The sequence below is a fragment of the Lissotriton vulgaris genome, chromosome 6, assembly GCF_964263255.1.
Source record: "Lissotriton vulgaris chromosome 6, aLisVul1.2, whole genome shotgun sequence".
NCBI lineage: Eukaryota > Metazoa > Chordata > Amphibia > Caudata > Salamandridae > Lissotriton > Lissotriton vulgaris.
The window spans coordinates 922829668-922850520 of NC_141694.1; the positions used below are offsets into that span (position 1 = coordinate 922829668).

The following is a 20853-nucleotide window of genomic DNA, read 5'->3' on the forward strand; positions in this document are numbered from 1 at the left end:
GCATATTAGCAAGAAGCTCGTTAAAATTATCGCAGTTTTAGCGGCAGGAAACTGCAGCTAAAACAGCGATAATGGGCTTGCTAATATGCGTTATAGAATTCCAATAGAAGCCCAGGTTAGATGTGCAGGACATCTAACCTGGGCTTGTATTGGAATTCTATAACACATATTAGCAAGCCCATTATCGCAGTTTTAGGGTCAGTTTCCTGCCGCTAAAATGGCAATAATTTTAACATGCTTCTTGCTAATGTGCCCCAAGAACTCTAACTCTAGTCAGTCTTTTTGCAATCCACTGGTCTCCTTTTTCCAACCCAAAGTCGAAGATGTTTATTCAGTCTTTACAGCGAATCATACAAGGACTCCTTGCTACCAGATGATACCTCTTTACCCATGGGCTCCAACCCATTGGTTCGCTTCTCCCCGCTAACTGCCAATCAGGTACTCCAACTTATTAAATCTATGAAATGTGAATCCCCTGAGGATCCTTCCCTGCCAATAATCCTCCAACAAGTACCTGAAATAATTTCAGATCATAGAACAAACATCTTCAATGATATGCTTAACAGGTTATTTCCCAAAAGTTGGGAAAAGAGCTTCCAGCTTGCCTATAATTAAAAAAAAAAAACAATCTCCCACCTACTGACCTGAGTAACTATCGGCCCATATCCCAGCTGCCACTTCCAGCAAAAATCACAGACAAGGCTGTTAACCAACAGTTTATTGCCTTTATTGATGCACACTGCCTCCTAGATGGTACACAATTAGGTTTTAGACGCCAACACTTAATGGTGCATCTGAAAACATAAGAGTTCCTTTATATAGAGAAGAGAATGCAGCCCTAATACTGTTAGACTACTCAGCAGCATTTGACACGGTCAATCATAACATTCTGATTGATTACCTCCATACTTTGGGAATCAGAGGAATAGCCAATGCCTTTTAACATCCTTCTTGTCTCAATACGAGCAATGTGTAGAAATGGATTAATTGTATCACATTTTTATCACACTTCCATGTGGTGTCCACAAGGGGCATCACTTACTCCTACTCTTTTCAATCTATAGACTACACCATTGTTAAAACGCATACAGTCTTTTGGGTTCTCAGTTACTTTCTATGCTGATGACACCCAACTTGTGGTCTCAGTCTCGGGACAGCCTGGACCACATTGCCATCAAATTCCATAATTGCATATATAAGATTGGGAACTGGATAAACAAAAACAGTTTGAGACTTAATTCAGGAACAACTGAAATACAAAATAAAAAAATAAGGAACATTGGCATCCTCTTTGACAATCAGTGGCATAGCAAGGGGGGGTACGGGGGCAGCTGAGTTTTGGGGGCAGCGACTGCCTCCCGCCCCTACCATCTCTGGGCGCCAATCAACCCCCCACAAAGCGTCCGTTGCGGAGTGACAATCTTTGCCGAATCTCACCAGCACCGACGCCCTTCAATGCTGCTGCCGGGCTGCAAACACAGGGACTGCCCCAGGTGCCCAAAGGGCTAGCAATGCAGCTGTCGACAATAGGCTAATGTTCAACAGCCAGATCAATTGTGTTGCGTCATCTGTCTTTTACATCCTAAAAATAATCAGAAAGATTCTCCCCTTCATTCCTAATAATCTTCAAAAAACAGCTGTTACTGCATTAGTCTTGTCTAAAATGGACTACTTCAATGCTCTGTATATTAATATGCAACATAATTCCCAGACAAAGCTACAAACACTACAAAATGCAGCAGTCCTGCGCCTGTTTGGATTGCGCAAACATCAATCAGCAACTTTTGCACTTAGGGAGCTACACTGGCTACCTATTAAGAAAAGAATCCCCTATAAGGCACTGTGCATTGCTTTCAAAGCACTACACAACAATGAGCCTGACTATTTAATTCTAACATTCTCTTGGTACATCCCCACTAGACCACTACACTCTACGGCTGCCAAAAATGTTGTAGTTCCCAAAATCAGAAAAACTCTTTACGGAGGCACAATTTGTGTGGTTGGCACAGCTACGCTGTGGAGCTCTCTTCCTCTCAAACTGAAGGAATTAACAAATATCCTACACATCACAAAAGCCTTTAAAACGTGGCTCTTTGGCCAATAATCCATCTCTCCTCTACTGTGTTTCTCTTCATCGGTATTCATTCCTAGCTCTAAACTGTCCTTTTCCTCAAGGCAGTGGCAAAACATCCTTGGATGTACAAGCGCTTTACAAAAATAAATAACATAACATTTCTACTTCAGATGGAATGAGCATACTTAGCAATCTACAGATGATCTGAACATTTATGAAGAACATTATGAGAGCATAATTAATGCTATAATCCAAGAAACAGTCATTTTGCAGTCATGACCCCATACAAATGAGAGAAGGCTGTTGCCTCTTCAGCCATAGCGTACTACAACTACAACTACAGCTGCAGATGCAAATAGGTCTGTGACATGTGTACTGATTTAGTGGAAAATATGAATAAGAGCACCGTAAGCACATCCTTGAAGTTGCTCTTTGATATTGGGGTGAGGGGGTCCCAGGAACTCCTTCTGCGCTTAGGTAAAGACAGATTCCTCTCAATGTGCTACCTGTCCCCCTGCATTGGAAGACTGAAAGATGTATCAGTGGTTCAAAACACAAGTCTGCCATTCAATGCCACACTGTCTTTACCCACTCCTGGCACAAGTTTGGCCCTGTACAGAGGCCAGCACTTTTTGTGAGTAATGTGGCGCACTGTCCCCGTGTGCATCAGGTGCACCCAATTTAGTGTGTGTTCCCGCACAGACAGGGACAATGTACCACTGTGGCGTTGAAGGGTGGAAGGCGGTTGACCTTTGCAGCAGCCCGCTGTACTCATAGAACTGTATATGGTTCAGTGTCTGTGAGTAATTCTGGGACTATTGACGTTAAGCAATTTGGAATGGCCAATTGCAATATCCCCCTGAGAATACCCCTCAGGAACCTGGTAATGAGGGCCTATGCTTCCAATTACTTTTGGAACCCAGTTTGAGAACTAGGTGATGAGTAAGGGTCACAACAAATTAATTGCTTAACTTTACAAGACACTAGTATCTTTATAAAGAAAACGTGTACCTAATTAGGCTGCCCAACTGAGGCACATAGCCCTTCTTTATAAATATAGTATTGATCTAGTGTTACAGTCTAATAGAGTAATTTTTGGCTTACATGGACAGTACCTGATGGACCACCCTTGGTTCCCAATCTCACTTTAACTTGACCTCCTGTGTCTGGATTCATGTCTTATGGCCGCTTGTCACACTCGTGACAAGGAGAGGATGGAAAACCCAAAGATAAAGAGGCAATAAACAGGAGGTCCCAACACTCCTATGCCCAGAAGCTCCCTATTTCTGACAGATCATCGGCGCGCTCAACTTGCTCTGTCACCCGAGGGACCTTTAACCGCATCGCTACGGCGGCTTTTCCAGCTGTGTGCGGCATTTTTAAAATTACAGCGTTACATGACGAGCTCAGCTCGTCATCAGCACACGGCAGGTAAGCCTGATGACGAGCTGAGCTCGTCATCAGCATCGAAGTGGCTAAGCGGTTCAGGAGGTGTCAACCATGGAAGGAGAGGAAGGAAGAATGGGTTCATACAGCCGGCATGACATTTCCGTCCCAAAGAGTTTGTGTCCCTCTTAGGTTTTGTGGCTTATGTGTTTTGTCAAGAGAGGCAGCTACAGCCAGTGCTGAGTCGGCAGCAGTGAGCTAAGGGTCCTAGAGCAAGATTAGTACAATCTCATGCATGGAGTAATAGGGTGGAATTAGGATCTTCACACACGTCTCACAAACATAATATCAAAAAGCAAAAGAACAAGAACTTACCACAATGAGTGCAACTATAGAAAGTGTATAGTATGATGCATCCCTCATCAAACTCCATGATGACAAAGCAACAACCTGTAGATAAAACAGAACATACAAATCAATCTGGATCGTTATTATACATTTTTCTTACATAACACCACGAAAGAGCAAGCAGCACTGCTTAGAAATCATAACAGAAAAAGATAACATTACACATGGTGTAGGAAAAGAACTACACAAAGAGTGATACTGTCCACTTTACTCCAGGAAGTGCATCTGAGACACAAAAATATTGTTTTAGACATAACCACACAACTTGTGAATGGTCAGCTAAATTGTATACGGAATACCTATATCTAATGAAACAATAATATTGGTGCCAAACTATTGGAATAATGTGTTAACAACAAAGATGCAGCCATTGTTAAAGCCAGGAGATCTGGTCCTGCCACGCTGGTGCATTGTTCGTTTATTACAAGAATAGGACACAGACACACAGGAATAAAAATAAAAATAGGAAAATATGCCATCATCTAAATGTAGCTGCCTTATGCTTGCAATGCATTGATGATGCACTAGTTTAACTAGTGACATTTTGAAACAACAAGACTTTTTCCATATGTGCCATGCTTTCGCTGTTATTATTTGTTAAGGAGACAAAAATAAATTACCATCTAACCAAGCATTCAAATCCCAAACAGCTACAGGGCTATAATCAATCAATCAGTCTATCAGGAGTTTGTTAAAGCGCAACTACTCACCCGTAAGGGTCTCAAGGCGCTAGGGGTGGGGGGTGCAGGTTCCATTCCATCAAGGAGGGGGTCTGTCGAAGAGCCAGGTTTTGAGGTTTCTTGAGAAGATGGGGAGCGATCTTGTCTGTCTGAGGTGGAGCGGAAGGGCGTTTACAACATAAAATTTAAAGGAGTGCAGGCAAAATAAATACCTGATATGAACAAGATTAGGCCATGCTAGTAGGTGTCAGCTTTTAAAGGCTCAGTGATTGGCTTTGCCAATGTTTTTTGATAATCTCATGTGTGCTCATGCTTCATGACGAGTCTGTGTGTATGTATTGTGTTATATGTAGCAGTCATTTTTACATTTTCATTCTTACATTGCAGACGGCCATGCTAGAATGGTAAAATACATTTAAAAAAAGTGAAAAACAAGCAGGAAGCAAAACGCCTGGCATCACTTTGCCTCTATCCGCCCTTCGGAATAAATAAATAAATAAATAACATGGGTAGTGGGACAGGGAATGGGTGAGGAGCAGAAGAGGGACGAATGCAAAAAAGAGAACTCAGGGGAGGCAGAGAAAAAAAACGCAGGGCGAGAGAGCAAGGAAACACGAGCATACTCATGGAGTGTTAACTTTTCACAAAAAAAGAGACCTTTGCAGTTTGCAGTGGAAGGATATAACTTATCCATTCGTAACACCGTGACACTGAAATGCTCCTGGTCAGGACAAACACAAGAATAGAGAGGAAAGCCATTAAATCGGGAGCCGACAACTGAGATAGACTGCAAAGTCATGCAATCATGATCAAAGTGTTGCTCCAAAGCCTCCTCTAGATAGAAGTAATATGCTGGAACTAATAGGCACTCTACATACAGACAGCCAAAGCAGTCTGTAGTGGAGATCTATAGATAAAATAAAAGGCCCACTTTGAACCAATTTTTCAACTCATTGGATAGGAACTAATTTTGAGCGTATGTGAACAATGTGTGCATTCTTTGTGACTCACTGAAAGTGAAAAGTGCGAGTGGAGGAAGTGGGTTGATCCATGGCCCCTGATGTATGATATGGAGAACAGACACAAACTGTGGATTTCACCTTAACAGGCCGATGGATGAAACCTGCTGATCAAAAGTCCCTATATATATATATATGAATATTACGTATGATTTAAAAATAAAAAAAACAATAGGAGATACCTAAACCTTTTTCAAATGCCTGACTTACAAACATTGACAGTACTAATTACGATCAATATCACTTCAGTAATGGCGGACGAGAGTTGAGCCTAATATTAGTGACTACTTAAGTGACAACAGCTTGCAGGCATTTGAGGAAAAGATAAGACATATGAACATATCTTGCAAGATAGTTATGATAGCATGTGCAAAAAAATCTAATTCATGCACTGACTTACATTGTATAACTATTTATTTTCTCATTTTTGAAATGAGGTGCTTGTTACCTATCCTTCTTTCATCCACACCTTCCTATTGTGTCTTAATGTCCACTTTTTATGTATCTCTGCTTTTATGTAAAGAAGTGTCACATATTGAACCAATATTATTAGAAAATAAGTTGTCTTATTGATTGCTGGTGATAATGTGTGGCTTTTGTCCGATCTCTAATAGGCTTTTCATTGAAAGTGTAGTCTTCAAACATTTGCATGGGGAGTTCACTGAGTTCAAACTCGGATAATGAAAATTGGTCATCGCCTCCCAAAAAGGCAATCTATGTTCTCCCAATCACCATGTGAAAAGTTAAATGGTGTAAGCAACTTAAAAAATAATTGAGTGGTGCTTGAGGGCTTTCACGCCTATACATACATACAAAAATTGGTATTCCATAGATCTTTTCAATTTATCACACTATATAGGGCCAGATATACAAGGCATTTTTGCAAAAATGCTTTATTAGATGTACAATAGGCAAAGTGTGATTCAGTAACTTGTTCACAATTTGCATTTGTGATTTTGTATTTGCAAGGGGGGTGTTCAGTGCACCTCTTCCAAATATTAAATTGGTATGGTATGTATCACTGTTTTGAGATCGAACTCCAGTCGCACAGGAGTAATAAGTTACCACCAGTTTAAAACCAGTGGCAACCCATTTGCAAATGTAACGGGGGTCCCCAAGGGCCCCCTCCTCCTTGGGAATGTAGAAAAAAAACATTTTAAAGATTTTAAGATCTAGCACTGTTGTCAGAGACCACGGGCTACTCTTGATAAACACTAAAAGTGTGCTGTCTTAAGTTCATCACCACCCCCTTTTCTGAATCGTTTTTGGCAGGGTATACTCAGACATGAGTCCCTTTCTCACTGCACCATCAGGATTCAAGCAAGCCGGGCCGAAGAAGGCTGAAATGCCAGAAACCGTTCCTCGGTAGCTTGTCTCCTTTCTGGTGAAGAATTGGCTTGGTAGTTTAGTCTGCCCTGTTCCCATGATGCACTGGGCCAGGGACAGACTGATTTGCATATAGCCAGGTTCTGAGCTGGGATGGTGCAGTGAGATAAATAACGGTGATGGATCAAGCCCTGATCTTTGGACTGGGTAAGAGTGGTCTGCTTAATTCAGACACTCTGTTCATCACCACCCCCTTTTCTGAATCGTCTTAAGAGCATTGCATATTTTTTAGAGCTACCCACTAAAAATTAAATTGGATGTGGTGTTACATCAATTTACAGATTATTATTTACGAACAGTACAACCTGTCTCCAAAAATCGTGTAGAACTGGGCAGGTCCAAATCATTTTAACACAGTCTCCAGGGTAAGGGCATCTTGGACATTCATTAGATATTGATATAGGCCATTTATGCAAGTAGACCAGAAAATAATGAGCCACCCATTGTGTATGCAACTCTGTCCTTCTACATTTTGTAGCCTTGACAGCATTTAAAATGAGTTCACATTTTTCATTCCAGACAATGGAATTAACTGGTAAACCTTTGTTTTTTCACCATTTTTCTTTCATAAATTAAAGAAAAAATAATTTTTTCTCTAGTCAGTTGGCCGCCAGGGATGGGGCCAGTTTTGGACCCCTGGGGGTCCGTTTTTGTTACCGGAGGCAGTTCTACAATATCAGCCCTTGTACCAAAAGTGGCAGCAGTGAGACAGGCGGGGTGCTACCAACTAGCACCACTGCTCCCCCCCCCCCCCCCCCCCCGGTTTCGCTTCCCAGTCCGGCTGTGGTGTTGAATACCAAGCTGCGCAACCTTGATTTAATCTCAGGTGTCTTTAATGCCCCATGTGACACTCCCTGCCTGTTTCTCTCTCTCTCTTGTAGGCTCTTTTCATTTCTGCTTTCTCCTTCATCACTGGTTTTCACTTTTTCAATTCCTTGTGCTTTTCCTTTTTTTGTGTTTCTCTCTCTTTTACAAAGACATTCACAAAGGCAAGTTAATAGTAGTAAAGTTAGACTTTTGGTCTAAGTTTGCCTTTGTGAATACCAAAAATAAGTAAACTTACACAAAAGTGTAAGTTTACCTTGGTGAATCAGGTCCAATGTAATTGGGTACCTGATCAAAGAAAGGCATTAAGCACCTGTATTTTGTTTACACGTAAATACATATGCAATTAGCAGCAGCATAGAAGACTCTCAGTGATATGAGGGTCTTTAGTAGGGCCACTGGAATTATGTGTCAGAGGAGGAAAAAATTAAGTGGCAGGGTTGACTAAATTATGCAGCGTAACACAGCATATTTTGTGGTAGTATTACTTTATTATTTTGTCATTTTTGCACATGTTAACACTCAGTAGCGGCCGGAATCTAGGTATATAGGCAGGCGTGGGAGGGGCGAACCGGAGATGGACAACAAAATAATTCTGGTTTCCAAGCTTGTTACGATTGGCGGTTCTGAATGAAAACACAACAGTACATTGATGAATGAATGAATCAATGAAGGCAAGCTGATAATGCGTAACTTAGCCCAAAGGGCATCAAGGTGATGATGATGATGGCTTTCCATCAATGTAAAGTGAAAAAAACGCGTACTTTTATGTTACAGCTTACTAAATAACAGATAAATCTCCTCAGGGTACAGTTAGGATTGTTGTATGGATACTGTTATATCTTGCATACTTATGTATGCATCTTCCCGGTTGCTTTGGCCCTTGCTGTTTAGCCAATGTGAATGTGCTGCGAGGAATGTTAGAGTGGTGATGATTCAATGGATTGTTTGGGTGCGCGTGAGGTGAGGAGTGTCAGTTGGAGTATGGGGTGAGCAGCAGGGAGCCTGCTCCTGATGAGGCTACTCTAGGGGCTATCCTCATGTCTATCCTGGGCCTAGCTATGGATGTACTTATCTGCAACTAAGACAAATAAATCTTCTATAAACCGCACCTCAGCTACCAGAACCACAACATTAAATAAGCTGTTAGCTCTAATGTGAGGGTTTAAAATCCACAGAACAATGCTACACCCAAGACATGTCATGTCTTTTTAGACATAACTCAAGGAATTGAGGGGAATGCATAAATTAAACTGTTCTCTGTGCACCGGCGTACAAGCTTATCTTAATCGCCTAAAGCTTAGTAGGCAAAAGGCCCCTACATCAACCGTAATCAGCGGTTCGCAACTTCGAATCCGGCCAAGCCAAATTCTCACTCCACCTTTTGGAGGTCAATAAATGGATTCACAATCCATAAAGTAACAATAATACCTGATGTATACAGCATTGTAGGTCCACTAACTACGACATAAAACAACTTTTTAAAATCTATTTCTTAAACAACATTTATTGTAACATTCTGAAGTTGTATTGTTAAATGATGTATATATAATGATTTGTTGCACTTTTATAGTTTTAATTTCTAAAGCCAAATTAAGTTTTTAAAAATAAAAACTCATATCTTTCTGATGCCTTCAATCTTAGTATGTCTCAAGTATTTCTAAAAAATATATCTTTACCAATGAATGGGATTGCCTCAGTTCTATGTGGGGGTGAATTGGTTTCTTTTTTCCAGGGTATCAAAGCTTGTACAGATGCTGTACGTTGAACATGTGATTCTGTTATGAATCTCTGTCCCACTAGTGGCAAAATAATTTGGTTTGTGGTACTAGATGCCTAGCCTGCCACCTCCCCATTGTCTCTGCTGATTGATGAGCTGCCACACACCCTGTTGATACATGGCCTGTAAACTTACCACAGACTTTCTGGCCTGCAACAGCCACATGTTTGCAGTTGACTGTGGCCTACCACTTCCCAAGATCTCTGCTTATTCATAGCCTTTTCACACCTAACACTCTCTGCTGATTCAGGGACTGTCCCATCTATACTATCTCTGCTTATTTTGGCCTGCCACTGACTGCCTAATTTGTATAAAAGGAAGTGCACAGGCTCAAAGATTTTCTTAGGAGCCCACCACTCTGAGGTGCTGAACTTGGGGATTGCCAAATGCAAATGGCTACCTAATCTCAAATCTCTCAACTTTAAAAATAATTTTGCTGAGCGGAGGAGCAGGCCTGCAAGGTCTGGAAAGAAAGGGGTGGGGTTTTGATCTCATTGCCGCTTTGCCAACCATGGATGGGAGGGGTTAGTGTCTGGCACTGCCTGAGCTGACCCTCCAACAAAAACAAGAAACAAAGGTATCAGAGGTTGTTTCTGACTTTATGGGTAGGTTGCAACACACCTAATAGACGAAGGCTGCCTGGAGCCACTTAACAAGAGCTGGAAACCCGCTCTCTGCTGGGACTTATAGCTCACTTTGTGACAGTGTCATATCACCTCTTCACCAGAAGACTGCAGGAAGAGAGCTGATATAGTGCGACAAACTCTGCTCCTGTGTGAGTAGTCACACCTGTAATCTTGATTACACCGGACACCTCTTCCCTGATTTCCTGTTTCTTAATCTCATTCTTGCAGATTCTTTATCATCCCTCCTTGTGAGAGTTTTCCTCTTTGTTCTCTATTCTCCTTTGGAGGAGAGTAGTTTGGGCCCTTTTGAGGTAACATTAGGAGTGCACTATAATCATGGCTAGTCTGCAGTCACATATATCCTGTGTGACAAATAAATCTACAAGAAAAGGACATCCTTAACCCCTTCGCTGCGGCGGCAATTCCGCCGCATCGCTATGGGGGCCGAGCGGCGCTCGCATGCTCGTGACGGAGCCGCTCCGTCACGAGCCGCGGTTGAGCTGTGCTCATGACGGAGCGGTTCCGTCATGGAACCGCCTGTTCAATGGGACGTCCAGCGCAGGCGCGGAATTAGCGCCGCGCAGGCGCGCCGAGCGGGCCATGACGGAACCGCTCCGTCATGAGCACAGCTCAACCGAGGCTCATGACGGAGTGGCTCCGTCGTGAGCATGGAAGGTGTTAATGATTAATGAAAATCATTGTATACTTTACAACTGTAACTGACTGGATTGTACCTTAACATTAGTTAAGGGAATAACCATTAAGGTTTTATGCAAGTCCGTTAAAATTTATATTCATGACACTAATGTTTTATCGGATTTGCCATTTATAATTATTATAACATATTGAATGATTACAATACCTACCTAAGAAGTACGCACACAATGTAACCTGTGCATTCTTAATTTAGCCTAACTGTAGGCCTGAAAGTGCTTTCCTAATGTATTTTTCCACATAACTCTTGAATTCGTATTCTGCTGGCGTTGTGGAATGTTGCATGTAGATTGTGTTCCAGCTGCAGGTGGACAAGGCTTTATTACGTGAGAGAAAGAAGCCAGTAGATAAAGAGGCCTGAGAAGGAGAAAGAAATAACGGATAGAGGACGAGTTCTCGTGGGAGAAGGAGATGGCACCAAGGACGTACGGAGTATCTCAGCATGTGAATATGGAGGTAGGGAAATGAAGGCGGAGTGTGCTGGAAGTGGAAATTTCCTAGTGGCATCATGGGAGGAGCCTTAATTCAGGGATTACATATGCTGTAATGTAGCTAGGGACAGCTGCACTCTGCTTTAGGGTGCCTTGAGGTACAGGCCTCGCTTTTGATTTTGTGGCTTCATGCTACTTGACCCTGGATAGAGTCACTACTTAGGACACCTTTCATTCTTTCCTTTGCTAAGCCTGCCCTAGTTTAGGATTCCCTTTTAAGGTAGTGTAGGGATAGTTAGGGATCTGTAGGACTTTTATTGGAAACTTAATGCAATCCAAAGTGCCTTTTTGTCTTCCGATAACCAATGTTGCAATGATTGAGTTCGTTTTCTTTTTGCTGTATCGCCTTAATCGGTTTCGTGTATTTAGCTTAAATCTGTTTACTCAGTATTTTTTAATCATAATGCTTCAACTGGTGTATATTAATCTGTTTCAAAATTTTCAATAAACAAATGTTTAGAATTGTGTTGTCGACCTGGATTTTTACCTGAAAGGGCGGAAATTTGTATTCAAATATTGAGAAAGGAGTTTTCTCTTTACTCCTCATGCTGCATGAAAGGAACCATTGGTCGAAAGAATTTAGGAGTATGGGTTCCAGGTCTCCTACCTTTTTCTGCCTTTCTCACTGTTGCTCTGGGCCATAGTGTGAAGATCTAAAATAAGTTCCTGTCCCCAAAAATGAGTGCTGGCACCCACCATCGGCAATCACAAATCAACCACCATCGGCAATCACAAATCACAAATTAAGCACCGCTGTGCATCCCCAGGATCAATGCTGACTGTGGGCTGGCACTACTCCACAGCCTCTGCCTGTTAGACAGAGCCATTGCATCTGTCATTTGCAAAGATTTTTCAGGCTTGCAGATATCGTCCTGGCCACTTAGGGAGGAAGAAATATAAGAACAAGACTAACATGATTCAGAACAAAGAAAATATTGCCTAAATGAGTATTTAAAAACATTTATTAGGTACCAACACAAACGGAGGTTTACAAAAATGGAATGGTCTGCTTGCCTTAATGGCTTCTCCCTCCTGAATGGATGCAGATGGTCTTAGCTGTCCTAAATTGTAGCAGATGTAAATGTTAATATCTCCTGATGGACTTTTCCATCATGTACCAATGGTTTTCCAGCTGAACCAGATCTGGACAGACTGAATTTCTACAGGAAGTGGGCATTGTGGAATATATGTTGAATGAATACACAGTGAAAGAATTCTCCTCTGGGGTTATAACTTCTGAAAATTATAGGTGTTTCCATGAGCATCCAGTTCTGATCCATAGTGTCAGGGAGGCTGGCATCTGAGTGTCAAGAAGAAGCCTCGATGGACCTCTGCACTTACTGTGCTGAAACCTCATGAACACAGACTAAGCATATAGCTTTAAGATGCCAAGTAGTAAGAAAGCATTATGAAATTATTGAGGTTCCTTAGCCAGTTTCCTACTTTACTTCGAAAATGATTTGCCCAAGAGGACCAGAGCCACAAGAAACACAGAAGATGTTATTCACTTCTTGTAATTTTACTCGACACTAGAAACCATTTCCTCCAAATGGTTGCATGTTTTGGCATTAAACAACATGCTTTTTTCATTCTAGAGGAGTCAAATAAAGAATGTAGTGCTTTGTTTTTGGCCCCATCTACTGCACTTGACCTTGATGTGGTTAGCAAGCAGTCTAATAAAGCAAGCTTAGCTCTAAAAGTGCATTATTAGCTGGGTTCATCCTTTATTACCTAGGCTTGAAGTATTGGAATAATCCTTTCTCAGTGCTAATACTGTATATATATAATTCAGATGTTGTTGCAGTGCCAGAGTCAATGTTTCTTTTTAGTATTATAAACACTTTTCATAGATTAGAGGGACACAGTATTTATGATTTTTCTTTGCTTTCCCAGCCTGAAAGCATTGTGTTTAGGAAAACAATAAGTCAGGAGATGAGCTGGTTAAATGGATGGCTACTAATATATACTAGGACAACTTATCCAGGCAGGTCATGACATGAAATTTGAGGACTTACTTACTTTATTGCAAGCAAGTCATGAATTAAAAACAAAAATTTTTTGTTGCTCTTATAAGAGAGAAGATAATCCAACACAACACTCTACAACACACTCGGTTACGGACATGTCAATCAGGTGCAATCACATAAACATTAACACTTTACATGTTATAGTGACTCATGATAAGGGTTAAAAGTAGGATAAGAGAATGGAAGGAGACTTCAAAGCTTTCATCAATAGAAAAATGAAATAATAGATTAGTGTGTTAATGAACGATATATGTATAAGATGATTGATGTGCACAGTTGCCTTTGTCCAATTTGTTTGATGAATTCTTCCTTTTATTCTTTTCATACCCACTTTAAATCATATCCCTTTGTAAAGAGTCTGGCTTATAAGGGTGCAAACGTGATGCCCATGGTGACTCTAGAGCCTGTAGGGCATATTATCACTGAAGGGGAAAATATTGTAATACTGTGTAAAATATATAATCTCCTATTTCTAGTATAACGTTAGACTGTAACTGCTAATTGGAAAATCTGATGAATTTAGCACAATTGTAATACAGTTCAAGGTTCAACAGTGTCTGTAAAGTGACTGCCACACGTTATATTATCAGGACTGTTCAAGATACCTGCTGAGTCTCTTAGGTAAGCGTACTTAATGATCCAATACTTGATATGATTGTCAGATACCATTGTGCTAATGTGATGTGTTCTCTTTGCCACCGATTTTGCTACTGCATTTTGGTCACGTTGCAGTACATTTTCAATAATTACCTAATAAAATTGTAGTGCTTCCAGACTGATGTAGGCATGGAGAGTACCTTCCTGGGGTAATAGAGTTATTGGGGCATGCCACTTGTAATCAAGGAATTGTGTGCATGACTGGATTTGTTGTTTGTTGTGCCACTATGCTGTTTACTAATGATACTGTCTGTTTGTGTGTCTTGTGAGTATTAGATTCTATAATCATTTATTTTGTTGTCCTTTGATGCATATGGTGTTTAACACCTTTAATCTAAGTTTCTCTTTCCGCTCCATGTTTTGCACTCTGCTTCCCTTTGTGCTCATGTACTTGCTTGTACCCCAAGTTACTGCAGTGCCCTTTGTGGAATACAATTCAGTCAATGTTTTCTAGTCATACAGATAATGGTGCAATACAGAACTATTAAAATAAATGTATTCATAAGGATAAACAACTGCGTGCGTAAAACAACTTGTTAATATCCCACAGTTACAGGAAGGTTATGTGTGGGTCATTCCTCTTGGCATTTATATATTGCAGTTGATTGTCCTGTATTGCTAACAGGAGTCTTCTAAAGGAATAGTCTTGTCTTATCTTACAAATGTCTTGTTTTCAAACTGTTTGTTGTGATTACTTGTCTTGAGAACGTTTTATGTTGTTGCCACTATTCTCATGTGCCTTAGGGCATGATTAGTGTGATGAGAATAATAGACAAGCATATGGTGGTATTAACTTATTGCAAAGGCACGTTTACTTTTGTTTAAAGGATTGTTAGTCATCATCTGTTTGATTCCAATGCATGACATTTTCTTGACATTTATTAAATTACTATTTGCCTTACATTAATTGCTGACATGATCTTTAAGGAAAAGTGCATGGACGTTGTTACAAACTTTTTTGCTCAATCAAGCTCATATTGGATATGTTGGTGTATTAATGTGTATGTCTTTTTCCTATGTGTGAATCAGCAGGTTATGCAAATACTTAGTTTCAGTATTCTGATCGGATAGATTCATTACCAAGAGCTAAGCATTGATTGTCACCTACTATTACTTAAATGTTAAAATTAATAAACAGAATGAAATAGTCCAGGTGATATGGTAGTAATTCAAAATACACTGGTTCCACACACTAAGCCTTTTTTCAGGATTAGACCAAAACAGTTGTATATTGCAGAAAAATCTAACTTATGCTAAGCAGATTTCATCATTTGGCGCAGTACTCAAATATAGAGTTTTTAAGGCCAACCTTCTAGAATGCATCAGGGTAAGAACATATGAGTAAGTATACATTTAGTACTTTTAACTCGACAACTATGTGTCTGGAGCACATGTATATTTATCTATCTAGATACATATGGCCCACCATAGAGCTTTTTTTTTAATTGTGGGAGACTGCCATATTGTTTTATTGGTGCCGCAGGTCTGCGAATCGTCCGCAGATTTGTGGTACAGAACAAAAAAAATAAATGCCATTTTTTACCCCCGTTGGGTCCTCTGGGCACCAATCCCGCCTCCCTACCCTGCCCCTATATGATTTTTAAAAAACATTTTGATAAGACAGGAGACTGAATCCCCGAGTTCTAAAATGGCTGCCACTATATCTTTGTAGAGGTGGTGGCAGCCAATCAGATCTCATCTCAAGATCTGTTTGCTCCCCAGATACTCTGTGTCATGAAACATCTAAAGGTTTTTTAACCATAACTCTTCAAAGACTACTTAATGGATTTACACCAAATCACAAAAAGCACACTTTCCCAACCAAGATCTAGCTTACATAAATTTATGGTTTAATTCCGTTCAGCCGTTTTGGCTGTAGTTGTGTCTAATTTTCCTATTGAAAAATAAATGGGTAAAACACATTTTGGGAACCCCATTTTTCTCAACTCTCAATTGACGTTTACCCTAAAACTTTCTAGGAAGGAGCTGAGGTGGATGAGACTATTTTTGTGGATGTTTTGTGAAGATTCATCAAAAGAAGCCAAAGTTATATGCAAACGAAAAAATAAATTTCTATGGAAACGTGGTCCTAAGTAGAACTACCCAATGGCAACCTCATAAACACAACAATACACACATATAATATATGTATGTGGAGTTTAGAATAGTAAATCTATACTTATCTTTATATATGTAATTTAGTAATGCAGCGGTAGTCGATATTCTGCAGACAATATTTTTGTAGATCAATATATTTGAACTCGATATTCAAACATACAGCTCTTGAATTCCAAGTATATATTTGAACAATTTTGCTATGTTTTGAGTAACTTGTAGAAATGACTGCATTGCAAGGTGGGCATTCATTCCTACTTATAATGGTACAACTTGCTATTTTATACAATGTGGAAGGTGTTTTTTTTTCAGAAGTTCATATGAGCTGAATTCCCTCTCATCTGCTTCCATCAAACTTCCAATAGCTACATTTCCCTGTTAATAATGTGCAAACAATGTAATACCAGGCATATAAAGTAGGATAGAAACGTGCTGGCAGGACCATTTGCAGTCTTATGGAAAGGGGCGACCACTCGGTCCCCCCGAACGTATGGTGGAGTGCCTCGATCCCCCCGGGAAGCCATTTTTGGGCGGGAGGCGTGTCTCGGCTGGTATGCCCGAAGCGGCGTAGCCGGGGCGCGCTTTTTCCCGCCCTAGAGTGGGCTGGCCTAGACACCGACGTAGCCAGCCCCGCCCTAGGGGCGGGCAGGGGCGGGTTCTCGCCCGCCCCGAAGACGGATAAAAAGAGACGCAAGACCCGAAGACGTCCTCTTGTTCTTGTGCTCCGAAGCTGCATCTCCTCGCTACACGTGAGCTCGGGACAGAACGAAGAGCCAATTTTGAGCGTTTTGATCCTTTTTCTTGTCTTCTAGATACTTCCTCGGGGAGATGCCCAAGAAAGGCGCGAAGAGAATGACGACCGACCAGATGGTGCGGGCCCTTTGCAAAGAAGTGTCCGACATAAAGAAACGGTTGGCAGAACGGGACGGGGAGGAGGGTACGGGCCCTGCGCCGGCTGGAGGGAGACCTAAGAGGCCGAGAAGGGTTCCAGCCGGTGGAGACGTCCCGGTTCCCTCTGCCCCGCTCGAGGCGCCGACCCCAGTACCGATCGAGGGGAATCCAATCCCTGTTGTCGTCACCCCGACACCCAAGGGAGACATGCCCCCCGAGCTGGCAGCACAGCTAGCAGCATGGTTGGGGGATAGTAGTGATGGCGCCGCGGCTGCCGAGGCACAGGCGCTGATAAAAGGACTTCGTGAGAAAAGGGAGGCGGCTAAAGACAAGCCGCAAGCGGCAGAAGTCGCGTCCGGTTCAGGTAAGCGGCCATTGCCGATTGCAAGGGACGAGTCAGCACCCTCTCGTAGAGAGAGACTAGGACAACATGTGCCTTTGGCTATAAAGGAAAAGATCTGGTCTGGGGAGTATGTGAATATTTTCTCCTTGCTTGTTGACCATTATGATATGGAGCATGTTAAAAGTCAGAAGGACTTAATGCATCCGAGTGTTTGGCGCGCAAAAATGGCCGCCTTTAAGGTGAATGAGAATATTGGCAACTGGGGCAATGCGTGGGGTATTTTCACATCGATTTTGGGGGGTCGTAGGCCCGAGTTGCTTCCTGAGTTTCCCGTTTATCAATCACGAATTATGGGGTACTCGACATCGTATCAAGGTAACCATTGGTTTTGTTATGACAACCTGTTCAGGAAAGAGAAGGAACATAACAAGAGTTTGACTTGGGATTGTTACGATTCTATAACATGGGATAAAATGAAAGAATCGGGAATGTTAAGAATGCCATTGGTTGGGAGCAATGTTATTGATTACTCCCGCCAAAATGTGGGGACGCCCTTTCGTCCAAGTACGAGCACCGACGAACAGTCAAGGCCCGCAGGCAATACAGGGAGAAAGGGTTTCTGTTTTAATTTTAACAAAGGGAAATGTACCAGGCCTCCGGGATTGTGTAAATTCAAACACGAATGTAGTACGTGTGGGTCGTCCCATCCTGAGTCATCGTGCAGGGCCAGAACGGGTGAGAATGGGGGTAAGGGGGGCGCCAAACAGGTCTAAGCTTGGCCGAGGGGCGCCGTTACCAACCCCGATTGATACCTTGGCAATGATTCCCTGGCTCAGCGAATACCCGGATCGTACTTCTGCCGGGGTGCTGCGGAACGGTTTTTCACATGGTTTCCGCATCCCGGTGGGGGACTTTCAGGGGGTAGGGATGTGCAAAAATCAACTTTCCGTGTTGCAACATACATCTGTAGTGCATGAGAAAATTCAGAAAGAGGTTAGCCGGGGACGGGTTGCCGGCCCGTTTAGTGTACCCCCGGTACCGAATTTTGTTTGTTCTCCGTTAGGGGTGGTCCCCAAGAGGGACCCAGGTGAGTTCCGTTTGATCCATAATCTGTCTGCTCCACATGGTCTTTCGGTGAACAACGCAATTGATCCGGAAGTTTGTTCGGTGCGATACGCATCGTTTGATGAGGCAGTAGCCATCTTGAATCGCCTGGGGCCCGGGACGTTGATGGCGAAATCTGATATCGAGTCAGCGTTCCGGTTGCTCCCGGTACACCCAGACGATCAGCGTCTTTTGGGATTCGGGTTCCAGGGGTCATTTTACATGGATAGGTGTATGCCAATGGGTTGCTCTATATCATGTGCTTATTTTGAGCAATTCAGTACTTTCCTGCAATGGGTGTTTACTAAGAAAACGGGTTTTCGAAATGTAATGCACTACCTTGACGACTTTTTGTTCCTGGGCTCCGCCGGAAGTCCCGAATGTGCCCAGGCCTTAGATGAATTCTGTGTGTTGATGGGTCATTTTGGTGTGCCATTGGCAACGGGTAAGACTATGGGTCCCACGACTTGCCTCGAGTTTTTGGGGATCGAGTTGGACTCAAGGGAGGGGTGTTTCCGTTTACCAGCTAGCAAAGTGTTGAAATTCAGGACAGCCCTCCAAGTATGTTTAAATGCACCTAAGGTTACACTGCACCAGTTGCAACAATTAGTGGGAAAGTTGAACTTTGCCTTGAGGGTGATCCCAATGGCTCGCCCGTTTTCCCGCTCGATTGCCCAATCAATGGTTGGCTTAAGAGAAGGGCATCATCGCACGAGATTATCGGCCGAAGTCCGCCAGGACATGCGGATTTGGTTAGCATTTTTGGCGGACTTCAATGGCCGAGTCGTCTGGAACAAGCCAGCCGTGTCCTCCGAAGAGCTTGGGCTATGGACAGATGCAGCAGGAAGTATAGGTTTTGGCGCCATCTTCGGCACAAAATGGTCTGCACAAAAGTGGCCCCTATGGTGGCACGAGAAGGGGCTGACGGGTAATATAGCTTTCCTTGAACTATTTCCCATTCTGGTGGCCCTGAGTACATGGCCAGACGGGTTCAGAGATCATTCTGTCGTGTTCTGGTCCGACAATATGACCGTGGTAGAATGCATCAATAGTCAGGCAGCCCGTTGTAAATTGATTTTGAGGCTGCTCAAAGAAATTGTCTTACTGTGTATGCAACTGAACGTGATATTCAGAGCAAAACATGTCCCAGGGGTGATGAATCAGGCTGCTGATGCACTGTCTCGTTTTCACATGCAGGCTTTCTCGGGTTTCCTTCCTTCAGCGGACCCAGAGCCGGCACCCTTCCCCGAAGCTCTCTGGTCTCTCGGTGCCCCGAACTTCGTCACCTCGTGGGAGAGAGTCTAGCACCCAGGACAAGGAAGGCATATGAAGGGGCGTTTCAGGCCTATTTAGCCTTTTTGGGGGAAGAGAGAGGGGGACTGTGGGGGCAGGAAGAGTGCGTAGTACTTTTTCTGATGTCTTTACGTAGGGCTGGGAAATCGGTGGCTACGGCCCAAAGGCATCGTGCCGCCATTTCCTTTGTTGCCAAGGCCCATGGCATCCAGGACCCGACAGCGTCTTTTACGGTACAAAAAGCGCTGCGTGGGTGGCAACGCCTAGAGGGTCGCAGAGTAGACGTAAGACGACCGATAGGTCTGGATAGGTTGGCCCAGTTACTGGCCTCACTCCCTAACACGTGCTCGTCCCCTTTCGAGACCTGTTTGTTCCGGACTGCATTTACGCTGGCATTTCACGGGGCTATGAGAGTTAGTGAGCTGGTTGCAAGGAACAAACAGGATGTGTCGGGGGGCTTGTGCAGGGAACATGTCCGGATCAGGGGCGATGCGATGATTGTCTCCTTTCTCAGGTCCAAGTCCGACCAAGACGGGAGGGGGGACTGCACGATCATTCGCCGGACCCCCGGATCCTCCATGTGTCCGGTACAGTGCTTAGAAGACTACCTAGCACGAAGGGTGGCATCATGGGGGGGGACATTGTTGAGGCATGCAGACGCCACCCCACTGACGAGGTTTCAGTTTCAGCGGGTGCTTGCAATGGCCATTGCCGCAACGGGCTTGGACCCGGGCGAATTTGGGACCCATTCCTTTCGGATAGGGGCTGCCACTGAAGCTACAGCCAGGGGTCTTAATGTAGAACAAGTAAAACGTGTGGGGCGTTGGTCCTCCAATTGTTATAAGAGGTACGTGCGATTGCACATGTTGTGAAGCTGTAATCATGTACTCACGCCTCTTGTCTTTGTTTGTTTTCAGTTGCGCAAGCCTACGAGGCAGGGCGGACTGTGCAGTCGACCCAACACCAGGCCAGCGGTTGCACATCACCGGCTGTAAGGAAGGAGGTGTGGGTCGTGGGCCACTCATACGTGAGAC

The 20853-nt window shown here is 43.0% G+C and overlaps 1 protein-coding gene across 1 annotated transcript in view; it reads right to left on the reverse strand.

Moving 5' to 3' along the window:
- Positions 1–20853, reverse strand: part of SLC24A3 (solute carrier family 24 member 3) — a 1194917-nt gene that overhangs the window by 214099 nt on the left and 959965 nt on the right. The window contains exon 7 of the mRNA XM_086926908.1: positions 3836–3910. Within this exon, the coding sequence (XP_086783034.1) occupies positions 3836–3910 (75 nt within the window). The remainder of the gene's footprint in view (positions 1–3835; positions 3911–20853) is intronic.